Source organism: Myotis nattereri (genome assembly GCF_964212035.1).
Source record: "Myotis nattereri genome assembly, chromosome: 18".
NCBI classification, from domain to species: Eukaryota; Metazoa; Chordata; class Mammalia; order Chiroptera; family Vespertilionidae; genus Myotis; species Myotis nattereri.
This window is the reverse complement of record NC_138093.1, coordinates 14,597,627-14,625,567: the sequence shown is the minus strand read 5'-3', so window position 1 is coordinate 14,625,567 and position 27,941 is coordinate 14,597,627. Positions and strand designations below refer to the sequence as shown.

Below are 27,941 nucleotides of genomic sequence, written 5' to 3'. Positions count from 1 at the left end.
ATCCGAGTAGTATCTGGAGGGGTCCCTTTTTTTTTTTTTAATATATTTTATTGATTTTTTACAGAGAGGAAGGGAGAGAGATAGAGAGTTAGAAACATCGATGAGAGAGAACCATCGATCAGCTGCCTCCTGCACATATCCTATGGAGGATGTGCCCGCAACCCAGGTACATGCCCTTGACCGGAATCGAACCTGGGACCCTTCAGTCCGCAGGCCGACGCTCTATCCACTGAGCCAAACCGGTTTCGGCTGGAGGGGTCTCTTACCGGGAGCCAGGGGCCTGGTACCCTTGACGGTTCTCCCCCTACCCTACCTTCAGCAGCAACACTCAAAGGACTAGTTAGTTTCAAAGTGCCCCCACCTCTGACTCTCCCCAGCTCACCCACTGACTTCCCCCAAAATCCCCCGAATGCATTCCTCTGCCTTGAGGGAGAGGCCAGCCCTCAGGGTCTAAGCTGTGGGCCCTGCCATGTTCAGTAACTCAGCTCCCCGCCCCACCCCTTCCGCAGCCCCCCTCCTCAGATCGCTGCTCCTGCTGGCAGCCCGGCCGCTCCTCTCCCTCTGGCGTGTTTGTGCTTCTGTACCTGCTTGTATTTGCCTTGTAGCTGGTGGTGTCAGTATTTACCCTGGCAGCCTCTCCTCCCCTCCCACACCACGGCCTCTGTACCACTGGGAGGGGCAGGGGGGAGCCGTGGAGGCTCTACTGGACCCATAACAAGGTGATGCTGGCGGCTGACTCAGAGACCAGCGGGTGCCCCACTTCTCCGGGGGAAACACTGACTCCCTCTCCAGCAACATCGGAGAGAGCAGCTGGCTCCGGCCCAGGAGGTCTGGCCTGGATCACCTCGCAGAGATTACAAACTCATTAGAGGAAAAGTTATCTGAGGAGGCCAAACAACCCAACCCCGTCACCCCCACCAGCCCCAGGAAGCACACCGAGAAATGGAGACATCAAAGCAGGACGGAGCGGGGCGTGAAGAGGGCAGAGGGCCCTGGCCGGGTGGCTCCGTTGGTTGGACATTGTCCTGTGCACCACAGGTTGTGGTCCGATTCCCCCGTCAGGGTACATGCCCAGGTTGCAGGTTTGATCCCCAGTCAGGTGCATACAGGAGGCAACTGATTAATGTTTCTCGCTCACATCAATGTTCCTCTCTCTCTCTCTCTCTCTCTCTCTCCCTCTCTCTCCCTTCCTCTCTCTCAAAAATCAATAATAAAAAGAAGAGCACAGGTGCCTACACGTGGACACACACAGGACTTGGGTCCAGAGAGGGGCTGAAGCACAGAGTGCGTGCTGAGCGAAGGGTCACTCTTCTAAGGCTGTAAGGGGCCTGAAGGGTGATTAAAGGCCCTGGCTGGATGGTTCAGTTGGTTAGAGCGTCATCCGGATACACTAAGGTTGTGGGTTCAATCCCTGGTCAGGGCATATTCTACTGACTCAACAGTGAAATGGGGCCGAGCCTCCCTAAGTAAATGAAACAACAAATCAATGTTTCTCTCTCTCACTCTCTCTCTCTCTCCTGCCTTCCTCTCTCTCTAAAAATCAATCAATAAAAATATATAAGGAAGTCCTTTAAAAAAAAAAAAAAAAGGATGACTCAGGTCAACCTGCCCATTTTTATAGATGAGACCCAGGGCCCAGTCACGTAGCCAGTGTGTCCTGTAGCGGGGATTGGAACCCGGGGCCCTGGGACTCAGTCATGTTTGCCCCAGGGTCCATGACCTCCACAGGAGAAGGGGACAAAGGGGCCGGTCTTCCCATCTCTGAATTTGGCCTCAGGGTCTACCCAAGAGCCTGACCCCCATGAGGGCTGTTATGTCTGTGGAGGAGGTTAGGGGGAGAGGAAAGAAGGGACCTGATCTATGTCCCACATCCCATCCCAAACCACGTCCACCACCTTCTCCCACCCCTTTAGATGCGAGGAAGCAACGCTAGAGCCTTAAGAAGCCAGCAAGTGGAGGTGCGGGAGGGGGTGGGGGGAGCGGAGCACAGGGGAGGTTCTGGGCTGGTCCCGGTCAGTTCCTGGGTGTGCTCAGTGACAACTCAGCAAGCCGTCAGAGCTGTGCTGAGTGCGCCCCTCTCTATGTATGTGACACTGCAGTACGCGTTTTACAAAGGACCTAAAGACACACACACACACACACACACACACACACACACCGCATTCTCAACACTGCCTGAGCTCAAGCCTATGTCCCCTTCCACACCCCCCTGTGCCATGAGCTCTGTACAAGCTTCACCTTGAAGGAAACAGTTCAGGATGGAAGCTGTGAACCCCAGATTCTGGCTTTCCGTGGGTTTATAATGTGCTTTTTTTTAAAAAAAAAATATATTTTACTGATTTTCCACAGAGAAGAAGGTAGAGAGATAGAGAGTTAGAAACATCGACGAGAGAGAAACATCGATCAGCTGCCTCCCGCACATCTCCCACTGGGGATATGCCCGCAACCCAGGTACATGCCCTTGACCGGAATCGAACCCGGGACCCTCCAGTCCGCAGGCCGACGCTCCATCCACTGAGACAAACCGGCTTTGGCTTATAATGTGCTTTAAAGATGGGTAGAGCTAATTCCCCTCCCAGTTCTCTGCTTTTTCAGAACTGTCCTTGCTATCCTTGCTTATTTACTTTCCCATTTGAACTTTAGAATCAGCATGCCTGTTGGGCCCTGACCGGTGTGGCTCCATGGTTAGATGGTTGGCCTTCACATCAAAGGGTCTCGGGTTCGATTCCTGGTCCAGGACATGTACCTGGGTTGCAGGTTTGATCCCCACCCAGGTCAAGGCAAGTGTGGGAGGCAACCGATCGATGTTTCTCTCTATTCTCTCTATTCTCTCTCTCTCTCTCTCTCTCCCCTCTCTCTCTCTCTCTCTCTCTCTCTTTCCCCTCCCTCCCCTCTTCCTTCCTATCTCAGAAAACATGGTAGGCCTGTGCAGGAAATTATAAAGCTATTGCAATTAAAACAGTAAGCAACTAAGCACATAAAGAGTCAGACAATACTATGGAAGATACTAGAAAATGTAGAATTAATAGTAACCACCCTAGACAGCTTGGCTCAGTGGATAGAGCGCCGGCCCATGGACTGAAGAGTCCCGAGTTCGATTCCAGGGGAGTGCAGGCACCTCGGACGCAGGCTCGACCCCTGGCACCGGTTGGGGCCCATGCAACGGTGTCTCCCACACTGATGTTTCTCTCTCTGTCTCTCCCCTCCCTTCTACTCTCTCTAAAAAAAAAAAATCAACGGAAAAATATCTCAGGTGAGGACGAACAAACAAACAAAAAAGAACAGTAACCAAAAACAGCCAACTGAGCCACACCAGCCAGGGCGCTCCCTCCCCTCTGCTCCTCGGTCCTCGCTGGGTTTCCAGGCAACAGCGCTCCTGGTTATCCTCACATCACTGGGCTCACCTTCTCTCTCAGCCTGCTCCTCCTCTTCCAGCCTGAGAAGGCTGGGGTGCCCCAGGGCCCAGCCCAGGGGCCTCTTCTCTCCTCCATCTACACTCTTGCCCTAGATTACCTCGGGGTTCTCACAGGCCACCAGGTGACTCCCAAATTCATGCCTCAAGCTCAGTCCTCATCCCCAAACGCCAGACTCCTGTATCCAGCTCCTTCTGGTTTTCTTTGTTCTCTTCTTTCTTTTAAATATATTTGTAGTGATTTCAGAGAGGAAGGGAGAGGGAGAGAATCATTGATCGGCTGCCTCCTGCACGCCCCACACTGGGGATCAAGCCCGCAACCTGGGCACGTGCCCTGACTGGGAATCAAACCGTCCCCTCCGGGTTCATAGGTTGATGTTCAACCACTGAGCCACGCCACCCGGGCAGTCCTGGTTTCCTAATAGACACCTCAGCTACGACATGTACAAAACTGACCTCTGATCTTTCCCTCCGACAATCCCTGCTGGTCCTACAGCTTCCCCCAAGTATGCAATGGCTCTAACACCCTCTCACACAAGGGGAGGTTCTCACATAGGTGGCTGTGAAGAGCCAATGAGATCACGGAGGCAAAGAGCCTAGCTTCGTTCCATGTATACAGCTGGCGTTCAATATGGTAACAGACAGTCACCATCGTGTAGAGAGGGGTATAGAGAGGGCAGACCTAGGATGCTTTTCGGGAAAGGAAGTTTGGATGTGGAGGGGGACCTCCTGGATGAGGGCCTCAGGGGCACACCCCCAAGGCCAGTGGTCGGCAAACTCATTAGTCAACAGAGCCAATATCAACAGTACAACGATTGAAATTTCTTTTGAGAGCCAAATTTTTTAAGATTAACCTATATAGGTAGGTACATTGTTATTAACTTAATTAGGGTACTCCTAAGGCCTAGGAAGAGCCACACTCAAGGGGCCAAAGAGCCGCCTGTGGCTCGCGAGCCGCAGTTGGCCGACCAGGAGACTAGATTATTCTATGAGATCTATCCCAGATCTCTTCCCCCGTTGTGAAGTCTCCCGTGTTGCGCCTAGGGAGGAACAAGGCGTCCTACATGAGATCACAGCGGGGGGTGGCAGCAAGAGACCATCGAAGTTAATCAGTTATCAAGCTCGGGACGACCCACAAAAGGCTGCACACACAGAACAGAGAGCTAACTTTCAGGTGGCTATCTTCACGTTTATCTAAAGAAAATAGCCAGGCGCCACCAACCCCCAGGCACCTCTGTTCTCGCTTTTGCAAGAACGTTCCGGACCGCTGCCCGCCGCCAATCCAAAGGAGCCAACCCTTCTCCTGGTGGACTCTGCACCCATCTCAGAACCGGCCCCGCCCCCCTCCCCCACCCTCTTGATCGATAGCCAGTGTACATTCTTTCAACACAGCTCCATCTTTCTCTCTTCCCCCCACAGACACGATGTCCGAAAGCGCCGAGGACGCAGGCCGGCAGGCATTGCTCCATCCAGCCCCGCGGCTGTGGTTTAGACTCCATGCCCGGGACGTGGCCCCTTCCTGGCTAGCACTTGGCTCAATAAACACTTCCTTTCAGAAAAGCTTCTGGCCGTGAAAGTGCTTTGTTTGAGAGGAGTATAATCCTGAAACACGTTTACATTTCCTTCAGGCCTGCATTCAAATATCATGTTCTTGGTGAGAACACCCCCGGCCTCCCTAGGAAAAGATCAGTTCAACATGCCCCGTCCGCAACAGAAGCACACCGTTCCTACCTCTCTCCCCTGCGTTATTCTTCCTCCCTCGCACCCGTCACCATCACACTACACATTTAATTTACATCCCCACTCAAATGAAGCTCCGACGAGCCAGGGGCGTCTGTCTATTTTGCTCACGGCTGGGTATCTATAGCTCTTAGAATAGTGCCTGGGACGCAAGAGGAGCTGAACCTATTTTTTTCAAATGAATGAACTATGAGCTACACTTATGTAAGCACTTGCTCCGCACCAGGGACTTGTTTTCATACAATCTTTCTAGCTCATTTTCATCTTCATAACCACCCCGAAAGGTAGGGTGGTTATTTATGTTTTCTAGATGAGGACGGTGCGTCTCTGGGCGGTAAGATCACTCACCCCTGCTCAACATCATCACTTCTACCGGGCAGGGCTGGGTAGAGAGACCTTCTGGCTCCACAGCCTTAGCCATTACCTGCACCAAGATGAGCTGTGTTCGGGTGGAGGATCAAAGAAGGACCAGAGAGGGATAAAGGGAGAAGCAACAGAAGATCTCTGGAAGTTCTACTGGACCAGTACTGTCCAGCAGAACTTTGTGCGGTAATAGAAATTCTATCTATTCTGACCAATGCGGAGGCCACTGGTCACATGGGCTACTGAGCACTTGAAATGTGGCAAATGCAACTAAGAAACTACACTTTTCATTTGACTTCATTTTAATTAATTTAAATTTATTTTTAATCCTCACCCAAGGATATTTCTCCATTGCTTTTTAGGGAGCGTGGAAGAGAGAGGGAAAGGCAGAGAGAAGCATCGATATGAGAGAAACACATCAATGGGTTGCCTCCTGCAGTGCCCCAGTCAGGGCCTGGGCAGGGAGGAGCCTGCAACCAAGGAGCATGCCTTTGACGGGAACTGAACCCAGGACCCTTTGGTCCACAGGCCGACGCTCTATCCGCTGAGCCAAACCGTCCGGGGCTGAATTAATTTAAATTTATAGAGCCACGCTTAGGAAGTGGCCACCATATTAGAGAGCCGAGCTGTAGCCTTTAGGACTGGCTGGGGAAAAGCCCGGATTAGTGACAAGAACGCTCTCACTCACAGGGTTGGTGGCCTGCAGGCCCGGGAGACGGGGCGACGGGAGGGGTGCACATTTACCCGGAGAGAACCCAGGCCACTCTGTGTAATCCTCCCAAACAGCCTGAGGGGGAGGGTTTGTTTACCCAGCCCAGGATGAGGTCACAGTCAGGGTCAATATGCCTGCTTCTTGGGGCCTTGCCCCCCCCCGCCCCCCCTCACCCTCCCACCCCGCTGCAGAGGAGCTTCCTCTACGCCAGTGGTTCTCAACCTTCCTCATGACGCGACCCTTTAACACAGTTCCTCATGTTGTGGTGACCCCCAACCATAAAACTATTTTCGTTGCTACTTCATAACTGCAATTTTGCTACTGTTATGAATCGTCATGTAAATATCTGATATGCAGGATGTATTTTCATTGTTACAAATTGAACATAATGAAAGCATAGTGATTAATCACAAAAACAATATGTGATTATATATGTGTTTTCCGATGGTCTTAGGCCACCCCTGTGAAAGGGTCGTTCGACCCCCAAAGGGGTCGCGACCCACAGGTTGAGAACCGCTGCTCTACGCACTGTCGCCCTGACAAGCTGTCTTTGGGGAGCTGGTGCGGAGCAGGACGCTCGGGGAGCTGGGCTTCCTCAGTCCCTTTCAGGGGTCTACACCTGACCCTGTTCAAGCCCCTTAAGTGCGGCGTCTGGGCGGCTGACCGCACACAGCCCCTCCTTCCTCGGACTCAATACCTGTTTGTTGCAATGAAAAAACAAGGTCGGAGCCAAAGCAGGAAAAGGTCTCTGGCAACTGGAAGCCCACTGGGGGGAGGGCTCGGTTCCGTTCCTCCACCTCACCGTCCGCCAGCCATCCCCAAACGTGCCAATCACAAGGGATTTTTGTTGAAAAGGACATTTCCCAAGACTCGCTCCCTGGTATTTCTCTTGGGTAAATCTGGAGCCAAGAACGAGCATTTTTGTCAAGCCCCCACCCCCACCCCCACCCTTCACACACACACACACACACACACACTCACACAGAATTCTGGCGCAACTCGACCCAGAACCACCCTTTTGAGAAACACTGATAAGGCTAGGGTAAGGCTAGGAAAGCGGTAGACACTTGAGGCCGGAAGAAGTTACCATAAAGGGAAGTGCAGAAGTTGAGACAGGACTTGGAGCGACAAAGGTGTATGTTTTGGGTGCTAGGGCCCTGCAGAAGGCCAAAGGAGACCCCGAGTCTCCTGTGTCCAGGCCTTCCACACCCAACAGCTCAGTCCAGCTAGTCCAGCCCCGAGAAGGCAGGTCCGCCTGAGCTCCAGGACAGGCGGCAGCTGCTAAGCCCAAGGGAAACAGGCTTCTGGCCATGAGGAGCCCACAGCCCTGGGAGCCAGTGGGTTTCCCCTCCAAACCCATTCCAGCCACTGCTACCCCTCGGCCCCTCACTTCTCCAAAGCGAGACACCTCAGTCATTTGCTCCAGACTTCCTGTGCACGGTCTTTATTTTTACTCTCGAGCCTGTGGGCTGAGTCTGTGTGGGTGTGGGAGGGGAGCTGGGTATTTTCTACATCTCTGTATTTTCCTTCTGAACTGGGAGGGCTTTCACTTCCTCCCCAAACTCTCAGTTCTGCCTTGAATTCACAGGCTGCCCAGGCCTTGAGACCACCGTGCCCGTCCCCCCTGAGCACCAGGAAGATGGAGAACTGACGGGCACCTGGCTGCTTTCACAGTACCTCGCGCTGGGTGATCACTCAGGAGTGAAAGGAAGCCTTCGCTGCAGCTGTCACGCCCCTGGGCAGGTGCCCCGGCTGTGGGGTGAGGAGGCAGGGGAGCCTTGCTCCCTCCCGACCGCTGCCTCAACCCTGCCTAGCACCCCTCTGACACCAGGGTGGGCAAGCCCAGGCCCCCACTTCCCTGCCTTGGCCTCTTCTGCTCCAGCACTCAGCCAGCCAGGGGTGACTCTCAGCCTGCCCCCAACCACCCTCCCCCCCGCCCAGCTCCTACTGCTGGGCTAGTTCTACATGTGGGAATGTTGGGGATCTGCCACACTGGAGCTCAGGGACATGGGGGGTGGGCCTCCGCCCAAAGGGCCTGGCAACTCCCATCTCATCCTCTCTGAACCTCAGTCTCCTTTTCGGAACAAAGTGTCCTGAGATCCAGTGGAGGATTAGAAAACGCGCCTGAAGCACAGGAGGCCTTGATCAACAGAGCCCGTTCTCTAGGCATGAGTTGTAAGTGTGTGCTGAGAAAAGGAATCCTTTCATTTCGCACCTCCCAGCACAAGGAACACAGCTATGCAGGAAGCAGAGAGCGCGGGCACACTGGTCTCCAGCCTCGAGCATTATCTCCCCGCAGGAGGCAGCAGCTGCCCCAGGGTTTTCCGCCATGCCTTCAAAGAAGCCCTCAGACCCAAAAATAAACCTTTGGAGAAGCAGTTACCCAGCTGGACTAGACAGACTAGGCATGCAGCTGGGCACGCTGCCAGGGGCAGATTACAGTCAACAGGAGCCAAAGTGCCCCCTGCCCCCTGCCCTCACTCCTCCCTCGCCTCTGGAAGTGAGTCCGGGGTGTGCCAGCCCCCAGGACGTCCCAATTGCTCCCCACTGAGGTGGAAATCCCAGGGTGGACACAGCTTGCAGAGCTGGTGTCTGCTGAAGCCTGAGCACGCATCCAGGAGGTCGTGACTCAGCGCCCAGGAGGGCAGTCCCGACACAGGCAGGACACTGTCATCCACACATCCAGCCGGGGCACTGAGGGGGGAGCCAGGCCAGGTGCGCCCCCAAAGCTGAAGGTAGAGGGGCGCCTTCGGCGGGAGCCCCACCGGCTGGGGTACCCGCCCTCAGAGTCTCCCGGGACGCAGCGGGGTAAAGCCTCCGGGGAACACTGGGGGGAGACCCGTGAATCAGGGTTCTGAGATCACACCAAGCCCTGCGCGCAGGCGGCGCGGCGCTTCCCGGCCACAGAGCCGTCACCCGGAGCGCGCAGCTCCGAAGGCGCGGGGCGCAGCCGGGGCACAGGAGCCGCCGCCCGCGACGTCGCAGCTGGGTCCCCGGGAGCCCGCACCTCGTGCCCGCGGGGACCTAAACCAGCCACGGAAGAGGGCAGCCATCCCCCCGCCTTTCCTCCCTCCGGCCGTCCCCCCAGCACCACCCCCACCTGCGGTGACCACAGCGGTTTCCCCCATCCGCCAGCTGGCCCGGCACTCCAGGTGCGCGCACGCCTTACCCAGCGCGGAGCAGCGCCCCGGGGCCGCCGCAGCCCCCGGCGCGACCAGCAGGGCGGTGAGCAGCGCGCAGCGGACGGCCAGCATGCTTCCTCCTCCGCTAGCAGCCCATCGCCATGGTCCCGAGGAGGCCGCGGGCGGGCGGGACCGGGCGGGCGGGGCGGGGCGGGGGGCGGGGGCGGGCGCGCTCAGGCCCGGCGGGCGGCCCGCATCCCCGAGGGGCCGGCTCGGGACACTCTAGGCGCGTCCTGGAGCCCCGCGCGGCGCCGGGCTGGGCTCCTGCCGGCCGCGCTCCGTGTCCGTGCGACTTCCCACTTGCACGTGACTCAGAGCCGCTGACAGGCCTGGCAACGCAGGAAAACATTTGAGGAACTCGCGCCGGGCGTCCCGGGGCCGCCCCAGGGCGCTGTTACGAAAGCCCGAGCCGGTGGCGCAACCGCCCGCGACCCGGCTGACCGCAGGCTTCCTGCCGGGGCGCCACACCTGAGCCGCGGGCCGGGGGACCCCGAGCCCGGCGGGGCGCGCTCGGCCGGCGCCCCTCCTTCCGGTCCTGCCGACTTGGCCGCCACTCGCCGGTTTTGATTTTTGGTTTCGTGAACGGGATGTGCTGTGAAAGGCACACCTGGGGGCCGCGGAGGACGGAGGGGCCCCCGCCCCCGCTTCCTGTGGAGCCGTGGTCCAGCCCGGCGGCTTGGGGCGCACCTGGGGCAGCGGTTCTCAACCTTCCTCATGCCGCGACCTTTTAATACAGTTCCTCATGTTGTGACCCCACCCTAAAATTATTTTCGTTGCTACTTCATAACTGTAATTTTGCTGCTGTAAATAATATGTAATTATAGATGTGTTTTCCGATGGTCTTAGGCGACCCCTGTGAAAGGGTCGTGCGACCCCCCAAAGGGGTCGCGACCCACAGGTTGAGAACCGCTAAGGGATAACCCTAAAACCACCCCCAGAGATTCTGATTTAATGGATCTGGCCGCAGCCCCCGCGGAGGGGGCTCGGGAGGCAGGGAGAGGCCTCCCTCCACCCAGGCCTCCGCTTACTGTGACTGCTCTTCAGAGTTCTTGGGCTTTCTTTCAGCATCTGTCGGAAAGAAATTTTTTTCCCAGTGTCTGCTCAGGAGATGGCATGGGTACACCGGACCCAGGGTCTGGATCACAGGGCCTCAGCGGATACCAGAACCTGCTTATCCACCCTCCTGATGTGAGAAGTAGAAGTCGGGACCGGCTTTCCAGGAGCAAGACCTATGGAAAGGGCCCAGGAAGGTTGCCCAGGGTCCTGAATCCGCGAGGGTGGCCTCAGAGCTCACTGTGAAGGGAAAGAAAAGTGCTGAGATGAGGTCTAGTCTGAGAAGCTTCTGGACCAGCAACTGCTCATTACAATGGGCTTATCCACTTGGACTCCAGGCTGACCCGACCCAGGACCAAGGTTCCTGGGGCAGCTGGAATGGGCATGGCCTGGAGGGGCCCCCAGGTGGACAGGACCTGGCAAGAAGGAACAGAGCTCCTGCCTGGCCGGCGTGGCTCAGGGGGTGAGCATTGACCAATGAACCAGCAGGTCACGGTTCAATTCCCGGTCAGGGCACATGCCCGGTTTCGGGCTTGATCTCCAGTGTGGGGCGTGCAGGAGGCAGCCGATCAATGATTCTCTCTCATCATGGGTGTGTCTATCTCTCTCTCCCTCTCCCTTCCTCTCTGAAATCAATAAAAATATATTTTTTTAAAAGGAAGGGACAGCCCTAACCCGTTTGGCTCAGTGGATAGAGCGTCGGCCTGCGGACTCAAGGGTCCCAGGTTCGATTCCGGCCAAGGGCATGTAACTTGATTGCGGGCACATCCTCAGTGGGGGGATTGCGGGAGGCAGCTGATCGATGTTTCTCTCTCATCGATGTTTCTAACTCTCTATCCCTCTCCCTTCCTCTCTGTAAAAAATCAATAAATTATATTTTTAAAAAAAGGAAGGGACAGGGCTCCTGAACTGCAGCTCTCAGACCCGTGCATCTTGCCTGTCTGTGGGAACCACCCATCAGCAGTGCCAGGCAGAACCAGCCACATGCCCTGACCCATCGCGATGGAGTGTGATAGGGGTGGATTCACTTAGCCACACCCACAGGCAGGGAAAGAAAGGCCTGTTGGGGGCAGGCGGACCTTTTGGCCACTCGCCCTCTGGGCTGCAAGGTGGTTCCCGCTGTGGGTGCCCCTTCCCGTTTGTGGAAAATGCAGACCTGAAAATAATCCTAGGGGGCCACAAGCTGCCGGCACGAAACCAGAAGCTCAGAGAGGAAGGCTTCACAGATGGATGTTGAAGCCCAAGTCTTAGGCCCCACTCGGCTGCGCCATCAAAGTGGGCCTCCCCGTCTCTGATCCAGGTGGGGTGACTGCGTTCTGGAGTCAGACAGGTCAAGGTCCCATCCCAGCTTGCCACTTGCTGGCTGTGTGACTTGGGCACGTGATTTAAACTCTCTGAGCCTCTATTTAGAGCCCGGTTTTTGAAAAACATTTTTTTTTTTATTGATTTCAGAAAGGAAGGGAGAGGGAAAGATAGAAGCATCAATGATGAGAGAGAATCATTGATCAGTTGCTCCCGCATGCCCCACACAGGGTATCTGAGCCAGCAACCTGGACACGTGCCCTGACCGGGTTGCTCTTGATGCTCAACCACTAAACCACGCCAGCCGGGCTCTATTGCTCAATATTTTAATATGAGAGCAGCAATATGCAAATGATCGAGGTTATGGTTCCCATGAAAAGATCTGGCCCATCTTTTTTTTTTTTTTCTCAGCCTCATGTTCTACATCTCTATGCTTTGAATATAATTATGTTTTTTATGATTTATGGCTTCTCACCTCCATGCCTATGTTCAAGCTATTCCTTCTGCCAGAAATCCCCTTGTGTGTCCTACACCCTCCTCACACTTAAGACTCAGCTGGGATGTCTTCCCTGCTTCACTGGCATCCCACCGCTCATCCACAAGGTCAAATCAGGTGCCTGGGCCCTGGGCTCCCTCCTCAAAACCCCCTCCGGACTTTGTTCACCACCCTGTCTTCCCTGCCACACCATAACGTTCCTCTCTGCCCCCGCTGCTGAGCGGGGCCTGGCACAGAGCGAGGGAGGGCCTTTGTCGGGGAGACCTGACCTCCCTGGGGTCGTCCGAGCAAGGTCTCTCTGACCTCCGTCAAACGCCACTTGAACTCAACACTCAGTGGAGTTTCAGAATTCACGGGGCCACATTCCGGTGTTTAATACGGAAAACGCTGATAAGGGCGAGAACACACACCGGACCTGCCTGCAGCCTGGGGTCACTAGCTAGGTCTCTCGTCTGGCTTCCCGACCCAGCAAGGGGAGAAGATTCGGGCCTGTCTCGATTTGTCTAGAGCCCCAAATGGGAACAGGGATAGCGAGTCACCCGCAAACAGAACTGAGAACGAACCAGGCCCGCCTGGGGATTCCGGCCCCGCAGGAGGAGGAGCAATGAGGACTTCCAGGGGGCACCGCTGCCCGGAACTGTGCCGCCTGCCAACGCTGTCAGACACGGTCTCCTTTCAACTTCTCAGCCCTGGGGGCTGCGAGATTTCGGCTCCAATTTTCAGATAAGTTCACCGGGGCTCCGAGAAGTAAAGAGACTTGTTCAAGATGACACCACTGGTCACGGGTGCTCGGGAGTGAGGTCTGGCTCCTGGCCCAGAACCCGCACTGAGGGAGGGTGCGGTGGGCACAGGACCAAGGACACTGCAGGACGGCTGTCTGCCCCATTCGTGGGCCAGGAGGGGAGAGGAACGAGGAGCAGAACCTGCCATTTGGGACACCCCCTTCTTGGACCTCCCAGACGCTCTCTCTTCAACCAGTGTGTGTTCCTGCAGTTGCCTTCGGTCACCCCTAGAGGGGGAAGCTCGGACGGGCTCAGCTCCTATCAGATCCTTCCCAGCAAAGCAAGTCCTCTCCCACCTTTGACCGGAAGAGATTAAGCTTCTTAAAGTTTGCCACAGTCAGAGGGTCAACTGGAAGCCTTAGAATAAATTCATGGATTGTGGTGAATCCAAAAGGTACTCATGTATCCTCTGCTGCTCCGCCCTCCAGCCTCCAAAGGTGATCTCCCAAAGATGACAGGGGGCAAGTAATGACAGGAAGTCAAGATCCCAGATAGCCGGACTCAAGAGTCATTTCTTTTCCATTCCTACCCTGCGCCCACCCTCAGGCGTGGGCTGATGTGTGAGAGTTATTCTCAATCAGGAGATTTTAAAACAATGCCCTTTGTTCTCCGCCTTTTAGGGGCAATGATATCCTAAAACTGTGCATATTGGTGGGCTGCCTTGCTATCTCTCCCTTGGCCTCTGGCCCTGGCTTATCAATAATTACTGGAAGGTGCTCCTTATTCCCTGAAACCTTCCCCTCCCCTTTCTCAACAGCCCAAGAGGAGGTCCAGCAGTTCTCAACCTGTGGGTCGCGACCCCTTTGGGGGTCGAACGACCCTTTCACAGGGGTCGCCTATATACATCCTGCATATCAGATATTTACATGACGATTCATCACAGTAGCAACATTACAGCTATGAAGTAGCAAGGAAAATAATTTTGTGGTTGGGGGTCACCACAACATGAGGAACTGTATCAAAGGGTCGCCGCATGAGGAAGGTTGAGAACCACTGAGGTAGACAGTCTGTGGCCCAACTGAGGTATAATCAGGGGGCCCCTCTGATGGGCAGAACTCAGTGGCCTCGACCACTGACACCCCCACAGACCCAGCCAGGGCCAGCGACCGCCTGCCTGGGGAGACTTCTCCACTGTCACAGCTCCGGCAAGACCGCGGTCAGGCTGCCCATTCACCGCCTGCCGCGGAGTTCAGTACATTTTCTGTTCCGTTTCCCCGTCACATCACCAGCTGAGTTCACCCCCAGAGAAGGGATTTTTTAGCCCCGTTTTCAGAAAGGGGTTATAAAATCCCTCCTCTCCTTATAATATTTATAGTGTTATGATTCCGTAACTGTTTAAAAGCACAACTAGAATTAAATGTAGAATTACCCTATGATCTAACAATTCCTTTTCTGGGTATATATACAAAAAAATTGAAAGCAGGAACTCAGTCCAGCCAGCGTGGCTCAACCTATGAACCAGAAGGTCATGGTTCGATTCCGGTCAGGGCATTTGCCTGGATTGTGGGCTCAGCCCCTAGTTGGGCAAGGCGGGGGGGGGGGGCGGGGGGGGGGGGACAGCCTGCAGGATTCTCATCATTGATGTTTCTATCTCTCCCTCTCCCTTCCTCTCTGAAATCAAGTGAAATATATCTAAAGATAAATAAAAATTAAAAAGAAAGCAGGAACTCAAACAGTTACGTGTACACCCCTGTTCCTAGTGGGAAGGAGGTAGGACCACGGTTGTTTAATGATTACTCGCTGCAGATGAGAGGTTTTCTTACAGACCCCGGGAAGCGAGGATGTGCTGCAAGAAGAAAAACAGAGCTGTAAAAAGATAAGAGACGCCTCGGGGCCCATGCGGGTGGGTCCCTCGCTCAGAAAAGAAAATACATGTTGTGAACAGACAAAGGACAGGACATGCTTTGATTTGGTTGCTGTGCCTGAACCCTGACCCCCTCCAGGAGTTTGCCTCAGCTCAGGAATGCTGACCAGTCTCCCCTCCCAGGAACCTTCCAAGCTGAGTTTTAACACCATTGAAAAGTAACTACCTTGTTATCGGGCTTCAAGATCCTGGAAGGAGACACACAGACCACAGGCCCTGCAGCCATTATCCTGACACCCCATCCCACCCTGGCAGGCAGCTTTCATCCTTCTCTCTCTCTAATCAGCCGGCTAGTAGGAGGTGTTAGCGCAGAATTTACCAGATGACCGTCTGCTCTCTCCATACTGCCAGAATAAACACTCATATACTATTCAACCTTGTCTCTGCTTAATTTGGCTCAAGTAGTGACAGATGGCCAGGACCCATTTAGTGCCCTGTAGCAATAGCAGTATTATACATAACAGCCAAAAGATGGCAGCACCCCAAGTTTCCACCTATGGGTGAATGAATAAACAAAATGTGGTATATATATATGAAATGATTCAGCCTTAAGAAAGGAAGCAATTCTGGCACACACTACAGCATGAATGATCCTTAAAGACATTGCGCTAAGTGAAATAAGCCAGACACACAAAGACTAGTGTATAATTCTACTTATATGAAAAGCCCAGAGTAGCCTGGACAGTGTGGCTCAGTGGTTGAGCATCGACCTATGAACCAGGAGGTCATGGTCGGATTCCCGGTCAAGGGCACATGCCTGGGTTTCGGGCTCAATCGCCAGTAGGGAGTGTGAAGGAGGCGGCCGCTCAATGATTCTCTCTCATCATTGATGTTTCTCTCTCTCTCTCTCTCCCTCTCCCTTCCTCTTTGAAATTAATGAAAATATATTTAAACAAAACAAAACCAAAAAAACAACAACAAAGTAGTCAAAACTCATAGAGACAGATAGTAGAATAGTGGTTGCCAGAGGCTGGGAGAAGACAGGAATGGGTGTCATGGTTTAATAGGTATGGAATTTCAGTTTTGCAAGATGATGGATATAATGTGATGGTTGCACTGGAGTGCAACAATGTAAATATGCTTATCACTACTGAACTGTCTTCTTATAAATGGCCAAATGGTAAATTTTACATTATGTATATTTTTCCACATTTCTTTAAAAAAGCATCACAATTATAAGATTAAACAAGCTAGGAACATAAATCATGATATGCAAAATAGATACGTTGTTATATATTAAGTAGGTGGGGACAGGGGAACTATTCATGTTATTAAAAGATATAACATGCCGAAACCGGTTTGGCTCAGTGGATAGAGCGTCGGCCTGTGGACTGATGGGTCCCAGGTTCGATTCCGGTCAAGGGCGTGTACCTGGGTTGCGGGCATATCCCCGGTGGGAGATGTGCAGGAGGCAGCTGATCGATGTTTCTCTCTCATTGATGTTTCTAACTCTCTATCTCTCTCCCTTCCTCTCTGTAAAAAATCAATAAAATATATTTTTAAAAAAAGATATAACATGAAATTATTTTAGAAAGTGGACTTTTTTTATATATATATATATTTTATTGATTCTCCACAGAGAGGAAGGGAGAGAGATAGAGAGTTAGAAACATCGATGAGAGAGAAACATCGATCAGCTGCCTCCTGCACATCCCCCACTGGGGAAGTGCCTGCAACCCAGGTACATGCCCTTGACCGGAATCGAACCTGGGACCTTTCAGTCCACAGGCCGACGCTCTATCCGCTGAGCCAAACCGGCTTTGGCGGAAAGTGGACTTTTGAAAATGCAACACACAGTATAATTCTATGGGCACAGACCCCAGAGCCAGACTGCTTGGGAGTTTCAGTTCTACCACTAATTTAACATCGCTGGGCTTCAGTGTCTCCCTCTGTGAAACGGGATTTTTGGACTGGAACCCAGGTTCTTTGTCCATCGGCGACTTAGAATGAGTCCATGGACAGAAGATGGAATAGCAAAGGTGTCCTGGTTCTTATTAAAGAACAAGTACAGGCTCCCACATGGGGAGAGGGAAAGAGTCCCACCGAACAGAGCCTCGCACGTGGGGAGGGGGAAAGGCTCCCACTGAGTTCCTTTTCCCTCCGGCTTATAAAGGCTGTAGATTTTGGTGCTTGATCTCCCCTCTGATTGGTCACTATTCCCTCGGACTGGTTACTATAGTAACTCCTGAGCTCAAAGGTCCAACCTCACATGGACTGAGGTTCTCCCCCCCACCTCCTTCCTTATTGTTTGTCTATTCCCTTTGGGCTTTCTTCTTCCCCAAGGGCTTCCTTCTCCTTATTTTGTGAATTTAAACCTTCTGCTGTTCCCAGCTCCCTCAGTCTGTGGAAATGTACCTGTTGCCGCTTTCCAGCCCCCTATTCTGTGGAAATGTACCTTCTGCGGCTCTGCACCCCTGTGCTTCTTCCATGGTCCCCTTGATTTCTAAAATTTTTTAAATTTCCTAAAACCTGTCTTTTATTTTTCCCCTAAAAATTCATTTTTCATCTGTAAAATAGGGAAAATAAAGACACTTTCCTGGACTTCTTATGAGAATTAAATGAGTTAACATATGTAACATGTTTATAACATACCCAACACATGGTAAGTCCTTATGAGTGTTTGTTAAATAAATGTACATTTAAAAAATTTCCCAAAATATATCCTCTAGACAGAAGAGTCCATCTGAATATGTTTTTTTAGTTATAGAGCATTATATCACCCATAAAACGAACAGGCTGCAATAGAATTTGTTCATTAGCTACTCTTTGAGGCCCCTTCTAGCTCCCGGGTTTAACTGTGTTCTGATTAAAGAACAATTTGCCAGTTGACTTAACAGTTCCAGCCAGGTTTGCTCCTGCTGTCAACATTAATCTCTCATCTGCCATTTCATCTTTCCTGGAAAATGTTCTAAACTTGGACTTCACGCGTCTGTTCTCGCACTTCCCCGTAGAGGCTGCGTTACACTCTGGCTGTTGGCAGATGGAGGGCTGACTAATAACTACCCTTCACATCACTGACCATTTGCTCCACTAGCTGGCTCTCTAGCAAGCACTCCTATACGCATAGCCATAGGAGAGTGGACAGACCCGTATAGGCAGATGGCTGAGCCGAAGGCCTCCTTTCAAATGGACAAGTTCTAAAACCCATTTCTCTAAATATCCTTTTCCTTTTCTGCAAAACGGGAATAGTAAGAGTTTCTACTGCACCGGGTTACTGTGAGGATTTACTGAGAAAACTATCTCAAGTCCTTAGCGCAGTCTCGCCCCCGGTGAGGGCTCAGTGAATGTCAGCCAGGTAATAATCATCTGTATGTGTGGGAACCTCACCCATCCCGTGGAGTAGAGAAGAAAGTAGGTGTTACTTATAATCTTCTTTTTTTTTTTTTTTCCTGTTAACTGAAATTTCCCTCCAAGGGAAAAACCTTCTTTATGTTGACCATTTTCATGCGTCTCTTTCCTAGGTATAGCATACCCTTTTCTGGCCCATAAAATGGATCATGTGAAACATAATTGTATTAAGTGTGAAGCCGTATAGCATAGAGATTTAAAGCTTTGGAGTGTGCTAGAATTTAAAGTCAGATAATAATAAGTATTGGCAAGAATGTGAAGAAAGCAGAGCCCTCATACACTGCTGGTGAGAATGCCCGCTGGTGCAGCCACTTTGGAAAATATCCTGGAAGTTCCTCAAACGATTGAACATAGAGTTACCATATGACCCAGCGGTTCCCAGAGAAATGAACACTTGTACGCAAACACTTGCACGCACATGTTCTAAGCAGCCCCAGTTGCGGGCTCCAGCCCTCTAGGGGGGATGCAGGAGGTAGCCAATCAATGTTCCACTCTCACACAGAGGTTTCTTTCTCTCTCCCTCTCCCTTCTTCTCTCTCTAAAAACCTATTAAATAAAAAAACCAAAAATTGAAAATAGGGACTGACAGACATTTGTACACCTGTGTGCACAGCAGCATTTTTCATAATAGTAAGAGAGTTGCCTGATGGCCTTTGAGTGGACTTTTTCCTGCCTTTGGACTTGAAGCATCAGCTCTTCCTGGGTCTCCAGCCTGCAGGTCTTCAGACTGGAGCTACACCATTGGGTGCCCTGGTTCTCAGGCCCTCAGATTTGCGCAGAATTGCACCATGGACTCTCCTGGGCCTCCAGCTTGCCTACTCACCCTGCAGAGCTTGGGGTTTGACAGCCCCCATGATCACATGAGCCAATCCCTTATAATAAACCTCTATTATATATTATAATACATCCTATATAATAAACAGCCAATATGCTAATTAGACTGAACAGCAGAACAGTCTTCCAGATGACCTTTCGGATGAAGCCGGGGCTGTGAGGGCCGGCTAAGGCTGCGAGGGCCGAGCCACTGGCATGAATTTCATGCATCAGGCCTCTAGTAATATAATAAACGTATATGTAAAGAGACTGATTATGTACATATATAGAATACACACATCCATTCATATAAATAGACCTATTGGTTCTGTTTCTCTGGAGAACCTTGACTAATAGAGACAGGCAGTGAGAAAAAAAATGACCATTACTAAAAGTTTGAGCCCTAACTGGTTTGGCTCAGTGGGTAGAGCGTCGGCCTGCGGACTGAAGGGTCCCGGGTTCGATTCTGGTCAAGGGCATGTACCTTGGTTGCGGGCACATCCCCAGTAGGGGGTGTGCAGGAGGCAGCTGATCGATGTTTCTCTCTCATGGATGTTTCTAACTCTCTATCCCTCTCCCTTCCTCTCTGTAAAAAAATCAATAAAATATATTTTTTAAAAAAATTTGCAAGTTTGGCAATTCCTATTCGGTTTGAGGGCAGCGGGTTCATAGTGGAGTGGACACTGAGCTGGACCTTAACGGTAGGGGTGGAAGGGTTGGAGAGATGAGAGAGGAGATAGAGAAAATTCCAAACAGAAGCAACAGTCTGAGGAAAGACATAAAAACAGGAAAATTCTGGCTGCGTTTGAAAAATAACACATCGCAGCACAGCACTGCATAGTTCACTGCTTGCTCCCACACACCCTTTTGAGTCATCACATAGGAAGCAAGAGGACACTGAGACCTACATGGATAATAAACTTGCCAAACGTCTCGACAGCTAGACCTGAGTGGTCAGCTCCCACCCCAAACCCATGGCCTCCAGAGCCAAGTAAAATCCACTCAAGACACTTCCCAGCCGGTCAGGCCTTTTCCTCCCCTTTCCCTGAAGCCCTCTCCAGAGCCTGCATTCATCTGAGGTCACCACGCCCATTCGAGAGCCTGGGTGTGGCTTCTAAAACGGAGGACTGCTCTGTGTCTGCTTCATGCTCCCCCAGGGCCCTGCAGTCAGGTCACCGGTGGCCAGGTCGCTTTCCTCCTGGAAGGAGATCGGTATATTTTTCTCTGGGAAATCTGACTAGCCCTAGAGGAGAGACCCAAAGATCCAGATATTTAGGGATTTTCCCCGGCAAACAGCCCTATCCAAAGGCAGAACTTCCAATCAGCGTTTTGGTTCTCAGGTTAGACATTTCCCATCTGCTCCTCCGTCGCCTCTCTCCACCCTATCCTCTGCCCTGGGACGTTCCCAGGTGTGGACAGCAGGGGCCTTCTGTGCACTAGCCCGCGCTCTAACCACTGAGCCACCGGCCAGGGCCAATGGAGTTTTATCTTTTATGAATGTCAGCAGTCTTTGTCTTTTAATTAGGTCATTTTTGTTCTTTATATTTAAATTGAATTACTGATATACTTGCATTTACTTCTTGCCATCTTATCATTTGTTTTTATACTTATCGTTTCTATTTTTTTCTTCTGTCACTCTGACTTCTTTGTATTAATTTATTTTTTCATTTCCTCCTCTATTTAATCCTTAGTTATACATTATTCTACTATTTTTATTGATTTCCCTACAGCAATAATTCTTAAACTTTTTGATTGAAAGACCCCTTTATAGCCCTGGCCAGTGTTGCTAACTGGTTAGAGCATTGACCCACACACCGAAGGGTTGCAGGTTCAATCCCTGGCCCCAGTTGGGGCACATGCAGGAGGTAACTAATAGATGTGTCTCTCTCACATTGATGTTTCTTTCTCTTTCTCTCCCCCTCCCTCCCTCCCTTCCACTCTCTCTAAAAATCAATGAATCCTAGTAGGGGGCTTGCAGGATGCAGACAATGGATGTTTCTCTCTCCCTACCTCTCCCTTTCTCTCTCTCTAAAATCAATAAAAACATTTTTTTAAGGCCTAACCGGTTTGGCTCAGTGGATAGAACGTCAGCCTGCGGACTCAAGGGTCCCGGGTTCGATTCCAGCCGGGGGCATGTACCTGGGTTTCGGGCACATCCCCAGTGGGGGGATTGCGGGAGGCAGCTGATCGATGTTTCTCTCGTCTATGTTTCCAACTCTCTATCCCTCTCCCTTCCTCTCTGCAAAAAAATCAATAAATATTTAAAAAAACAAAAACAAAACAAAAAAACATTTTTTAAAAAAGATAAAAATCAATGGAAAAAATATCCTTGGTTGAGGATTAAAAACAAGAAAGACCCCCTTATACTCTCAAAAACTGTTAAGAACACAACTGGATATCCACATGTAACAAGAATGAAGTTAGATCCTTATCTCCCGTTGCACACAAAAATTAACTGAAAAATAGAGCAAAGACCTAAATTTCAGAGCTAAAACTATAAAAGTTATTAGAAGAAAACACAGGGGTAAACCTACATGGCCTTAGATTGGGCAATAGTTTCTTAATTATGGCACCTAGCCCAAGCAACAAAAGAAAAAATAAGTTGGACTTCATAAGGACACCATCAAGAGTGACATGAGCCCTAGCCAGTTTGGCTCAGTGGATAGAGCGTCAGCCTGCAGACTGAAAGGTCCCAGGTCTGATTCCGGCCAAGGGCATATGCCCAGGTTGTGGGCTCGATCCCCAGTGCGGGGTGTGCAGGAGGCAGCCAATCAATGATTCTTGCTCATCATTGATGTTTCTATCTCTCTCTCCCTCTCCCTTCCTCTCTGAAATCAATAAGGATATATTAAAAAAAAAAAAAAGAGTGAAATGACAATTCACACAATGGGAGAAAATATTTGTAAATCATATAGCTGATCAAGGTCCAGTATCCAGAATACATGAAGAACTCTTACAACTAAAACTAAAAAGACCAGAAAAAGGACAAAAATTAAATATTTCACGAAAAGATATACAAATGGCAAAAACAGCACATGAGCCCGGCCAGTGTGGCTCAGTGATTGAGCGTTGACTATGAACCAGGCTACGGCTGGATTCCCGGTGAGGGCACCCGGTAATCAGAACCCACAGTTACACAACCAGAGTCGAGAGGTGATAGGTACAGAATGAGTGATCCGCTGCGGCTGACACGTGACCCACGGCAACTCCAGCTGGGACAAGGCAAGAAAGGCCAGCAGCCCCTTCACGGGACTTGGTGTCTTACATTCCCGAGAGCCTATACTTCATTGTATAAGTAACTATTTAACAGTCAAGCATTTCTGTGATAGACAGATTTTCTCATTTATGAGTATGTTTTATGCCTTGTATTCACTTGTCTACCCTTGGCCACACCCAATGGAGGCCTGGTATCATGGCATGGCATAAGCAACTTTGGACTTCTCGATGAACTGTGCTAGAACGCCTCACAGTTCAAGGGTCCGTGTTCCAAAGGCCTTCTGCCACTCTCAGACTCTTGGGTAAGAAAGGTTACTCTCTCCCTCTCCTTTCCTCCCTTCTACTCTCTCTGAGAAGCAATGGAAAAAATTTCCTTGGCCCAGCCAGCATGGTCCAGTGGTTAAGCGTTGACCTATGAACCAGGAGGTCACTGTTCGATTCCCAGTCAGGGCTACCTGGGTTTGGACTCGATTCCCAGTAGGGGGGCGTGCAGGAGGCAGCCAATCAATGATTCTCTCTCATCATTGATGTTTCTATCTCTCTCTTCCTCTTTCTTCTTCTCTGAAATCAATGAAAATGTATTTTAAAAAAATATATCCTCAGGTGAGGATTAAAAAAAAAAAAAAAAGCCGGTTATTCAGCAGAAGCACTGTTTTAGACTCTGGCGTTTTCTGCCCAGCTAACTCAAGCCCACTTCCAGGGCCTGCGGCCTCTGCCTCAGGCGTCCTCAGGTGAGCAGAACCCTCCCTGATGGTGCACACTGGGCCCCCACAGGTGGCCAGGAGCTGCCCCCGGGTGGGGATGGAGCTGGGGTCCCCTGTGTGCATGCTTGGCCCCTCACACTGCAGACGAGGGACAGGGGAGAAAGGGGGAAGAGAAGGGGGCGGGCTGAGGGCTGGGGAGCTATGGGTGGCGAGTTCTAAATCCAAACTTGGCCTTCTAAGCTGTTTGAAGATACCGCTGTCAAGCAGGGGGACGGGACACACTCTTAGTCCGTTAACCTGACCTGGAACGCCTGGCTCAGTACTAGACGCGTGCTGCGCGGGCCTCCACTTCTTACCTGCCCTGGGACCCGTCCTAAGGCCCCCTGGATGGATGGCCGGAGCACCCTTTCGCCTGCGTGCATTTGGTGGATGCACAGGAACATTTTATTGCATAGCGTTCACGGGGACTAAGAACCACTAGCTGAGATTCTGCAGAGAATCTGGTGAGACGAGTTGGCGTTTCACCATGCTGGTTCCAAGGCGGAGCCAAGGCTGGCCCTCTTCTAGGTGTGGGCTCGACCTGGAGAAGGCCGGCAAGTGGCTGAGGTCTCCCATATTCTCCCCATCCCCTTTATATCTCCACAGAACGGGCTTTCTGCATTTATAGAAACACCCCCCTCCCCTCCAGTGCGGCCCTCCCCACTCTCTCACACCCGTCCCCCCGCTCCCTCCCCCCAGCAGTTCTCTCAGGTTCTGTAGAAGCTGCTTCCCAGCAGGGCCAGCCACCGGCCTTCCTCCCACAGGGCGGGCGGCAAGGAGCCTGGGCAGTGTTGGCTGCCCTCCAGTGTTGGCCACCCTCCCCGATGGCTCTCCAGCGGGCCTGGCCTGCAAATCCTGGGCAGTGGGCCATGGGCGGTGTGGAAATCAGAGCCTCGGGACTCTTTCCCTGTGCCTAACCCAGAGCCCCTGGCACAACAGCCCCGCGCCCAGGAGGTTCCTGCAGAAACGCCACAGTCCAGGCCGCCAGGAAGGCAGAAGAGAGTGGGAAACAGAGGGACTGGGGAGTGGGACATGGTCTTCTTCTTCCACCCATAGTCACCCCTCCTCCAGGCCCTCAAGTAACCCTGGGCACCCTCTCTGCCCCCGACCAGGACCTGGGCCCACGTAGGTCCTGCTGGGCCCTGGGAGACAGGAGAGGTCCTGCCCAGGGCGTCAGGCCTCGTCCTGCAGTCACGCACGTGGGAAGATTTCTGCAGCCCCGGGGTGTCCTCACCTCGGGGAGCTCCCGCGTTCTCGGTCCAGAAACACTCATTCCTTCAGGAGACCCACCCATCGCGGGGAATTTGTTTGTTTTTTTTATAGACTCTAGGCCCAAGGAAATGTTGTGGAAAGATGTCCCTTTCTCACGCCGAGATCAAGGCCCTGGCCGGGTAGCTCAGTTGGTCAGAGCGTCCTCTGGATACACTAAGGTTGCGAGTTGGGTCCCCAGGCAGGGTACATAAAGCAGCAGCCGAAGCTGCATAAATAAGTGAGACAACAAATCAGTGTTCCTTCTCTCTCTCTCCCTCTTGCTTCCGCCGCCCCCCCCCCAAAAAAAGCCCACCAATAAATAAAAATTAACAACAAGAAAAAGATGAAGGCTACACTCCCCAGCTGTCTCCCAGCTGCTCTGCAGGGCAGCTCCCAATGCTCACTGAGCAGCGGAAGCCTTCCCGAGGAGTGTTGGAGGGTCAGACAGGAGGTCAGTGTCTCCCACTGGGGTCAGGACAGTCCTTCAGGACAGGATGCTGAAGACCCAGAGAAACGTCTGCTGAAGCCAAGAACAGACGGCCTTTTCTTCCGCTGGACGTGGAGCTACCCCGCCTCCCCCGTCCCTGACCTTAGGCTGTTGCTCTCCAAACCCACTCTCCCCCGCACAACGGGAGACAGGGGTGCCACCTTCCCAACTTTGTTCTGAGAACAAAGATAAGGAAGAACTCAGCTCCTCCCTTCAGCTGCTGCTGCTACGGGAACCTCTTGGTCGCTGATCCCTCCCAAGCGGCGACCACAGTCCATAGTCCTGGGGCTTTATCAGCGACTGCCTCCCTTGCATGTAGCAGGCGACACAGCAAGAGGCTCAGCCGCCTGCCTGTCTGACCGGAGCACCCTGCTCTCTCCCCATCTGCTCCTGCAGGGCCAGGGAAGGTGGGATTATCAGGCAGAAGAATTTCTTTGTGTCTTGAGTCCCAATCTAAATGGCTACTCTTTGCGGGCAGAAACGTGTCTGTCATGACACTGCCGGGGTCATAATCACTGGAAAAGAGTGGTCCAGGACAGAAGGGATTGGCACAAAGTACTCTAAGTGATGAAAAGCTAGGACCTACAACCAAGATGACTCTACCCGGCAAAGCTATTATTTAGAATTGACGGAGAGGGAACTTCCCAAATAGCCCGGCCAGCGTCGTTCAGTGGCTGAACATTGACCTATGAACCAGGAGGTCACAGTTCGATTCTGGTCAAGGCACATGCCTGCACTGCAGGTTCTGTCCCTGGCCCCAGTCAGAGTGCATGTGGGAGGTAACCAATTGATATGGCATTCTTTCATCGATGGGAGTATTTTTTCCTCTCTCCCTCCCGCCCTTCCACTCTTCCTAAAAAGCAATAGAAAAATACCCTCAATTAAGGATTAGCAAAAAAAAAAAGAAAATGGCAACAACTACATACCTATGAAATGTAAACGGATTAAAGGCTCTAATCGAGACACAAATGGCCCAGTTGGCGAGGCTCAGTGATTGACATCAACCTATGAACCAGGAGGTCACGGTTCAATTTCCAGTCAGGGCACATGCCTGGGTTGTGGGCTTGTTCCCCAGTAGGGGGCGTGCAGGAGGCAGCCGATCAATGATTCTCTCTCATCTTTGATGTTTCTATCTCTCTCTCCCTCTCCTTTCCTCTCTGAAATCAATTAAAAAAAATTAAAAAAACAACAACAACAAAATAAACGAACAAACAAAAGAGAGAGGAGCTCATAGACACAGAACAAATGGATGGCTGCCAGATGGGAGGGGGGTTGAGGGGCTGGGTGAAAAACGTGAAGGGATTGAGAAGTACACATGGGTAGTTACAAAACCACCATAGGACGTAAAGCGCAGCGTAAGGAATGTAGTCAATCGTGTAACTGGTATCGTGCCAGGTGGTGCGAGACGCATGGAGGGGTGACCACTTTGTAAGTTACATAAATGTCTAACATGCTGTTCATTTGAGACTAATACACTATTAAATGCCAACTGTCATTGAAATTTTGTTTTAATGAAAAGAAAAAGCCAGCCGGAGGACAGAGTTTAGTGGTGAACAGAGTCAAATGGCTAAGGGACTGCAAGATCAGACCTGCACGTCTCCACGGGACACGGCCCGTCAAGATAAGGGTGATTTCGTGGAAAGTGTTTCGGGGGTGGGTACAGGAGAAGCTGACCGCAGGGAGTGGAATGAGGAAGAGGGTGAGGACGTGGACACAGATCACAGAACGGTGTACAGGGGTGAGGAACACTTGAGCACACTCATTTCGTGACGGGAAGAATCAGCGGGGAGGGAGGTGGAGGGAAGAGAGGACGGGGTGGAGGAGGTGGGGGAGTAGAGGAGCCAGAGCACAAACAGTGGGGCCCAGGCTTTGCTTCTGCCCAGTGACACTTGTAGGTGACAGGACGCTGAAGCAGCCGTTTTCCTCTGGGAAGTGGAGGCAGAACCACCTGCTGAGAGAAGGGGAGGAGGTGGTGGGAGGGCGCGGAGGAGAGGGGACGGTTAGGAGGAGTCAGCAGGGCGTCGGAGAATGGAAGTCACTGGGCCGTTCCTGGGCAGAGTGGTTCACGTCAGACCACAGGCTGTGAGCTGGGCTGGGGAGGAGGTACGAGGCCACACCAGGGAGCTGGCGACCAGAAGGCCAGGCAGGAGGCCGTGCCGGGAGCACAGGTGGAAGGCGCAAGGAGGACGTGGAGGGTCAAATGCTGGAGTGTGACATTTCAGACGTGGAGCTGCTCCTGGGGCGTGGATGTCCGTGTGTTACAATAGGGGTGGGGAGGTGAGGGAGGGGAGGGTTACAGTCAGAATGAGGAAGAACCAAGCCAGGGCGTCAGGCAGACTTCTCACCGCAGTCAGAGAAGGCACTGGGGTGATGGTGAGGGGGGGACCGGAGATGGTCGGACCAGAGCCCAAGTCCTCAGTGAAAGAATTAGCAGATCAAGGGAAGAACACGGGAATGAGTGGCAGGAGGCTCAGAGGAAGCATCTTTGTACAGAGATGGAAGGAAAATGTCTAGAAGTGGCAATGAGCATGAAAGAATGCTGCCCCCACCTGGCTGGCATAGCTCAGTGGTTGAGCCTCCACCTATGAACCAGGAGGTCATGGCTCGATTCTGAGTCGGGGCACATGCCCGGGTTGCGGGCTCATTTCCCAGCAGGGAGTGTGCAGGAGGCAGCAGATCAATGATGTTTCTATCCCTCTCTCCATCTCCTTCCTCTGTGAAATCAATAAAAATATATTTTTAAAAATTTTTCTGCAGTCTTGCTTATACTATTTAGGTCCCTTGATAGTCACTTCTACGAAAAGCCAAGAAGATGTGAGTCTGTGAGGCTGATACTAATGGATAAGGTATGGGGTAAAAGCAAAAAAACACAAACAAAAACGTAAAATATTTACCTGGTACTTCCCCTGCACATACCCACCCACTTGGCACGTATTACAAAGGAAAGGTTGGCTTGTGTTTGAAAAAGGGACCAGTTCAAGGTCCAAGGCACGAACACACAGTCGCTGTGATGTGCCTCTCGGCCCCGCCCACTGCCCCATCGTCCAGCGGAACTGGAGTCTGGGAGGTGTGCTAACAGAGGGGCTCACCCTACCAGCCAGACCGTCTTCTCCCCTCAGCCCAGATCCACCCATCCCGTTCCTGCCTGTCTGACCTGGGCACCCTGGTTCAAGAAAA

The 27,941-nt window shown here is 52.0% G+C and overlaps 1 protein-coding gene across 1 annotated transcript in view; it reads right to left on the bottom strand.

The window, feature by feature from the left end:
• Positions 1-9,481, bottom strand: part of IL6R (interleukin 6 receptor) — a gene marked incomplete at both ends in the record, with an annotated part of 38,403 nt that extends 28,922 nt beyond the window's left edge. Inside the window, one exon of the mRNA XM_081113058.1 lies at positions 9,397-9,481. Within this exon, the coding sequence (XP_080969184.1) occupies positions 9,397-9,481 (85 nt within the window). The remainder of the gene's footprint in view (positions 1-9,396) is intronic.
• Between the last annotated feature and the right edge of the window lie 18,460 nt (positions 9,482-27,941).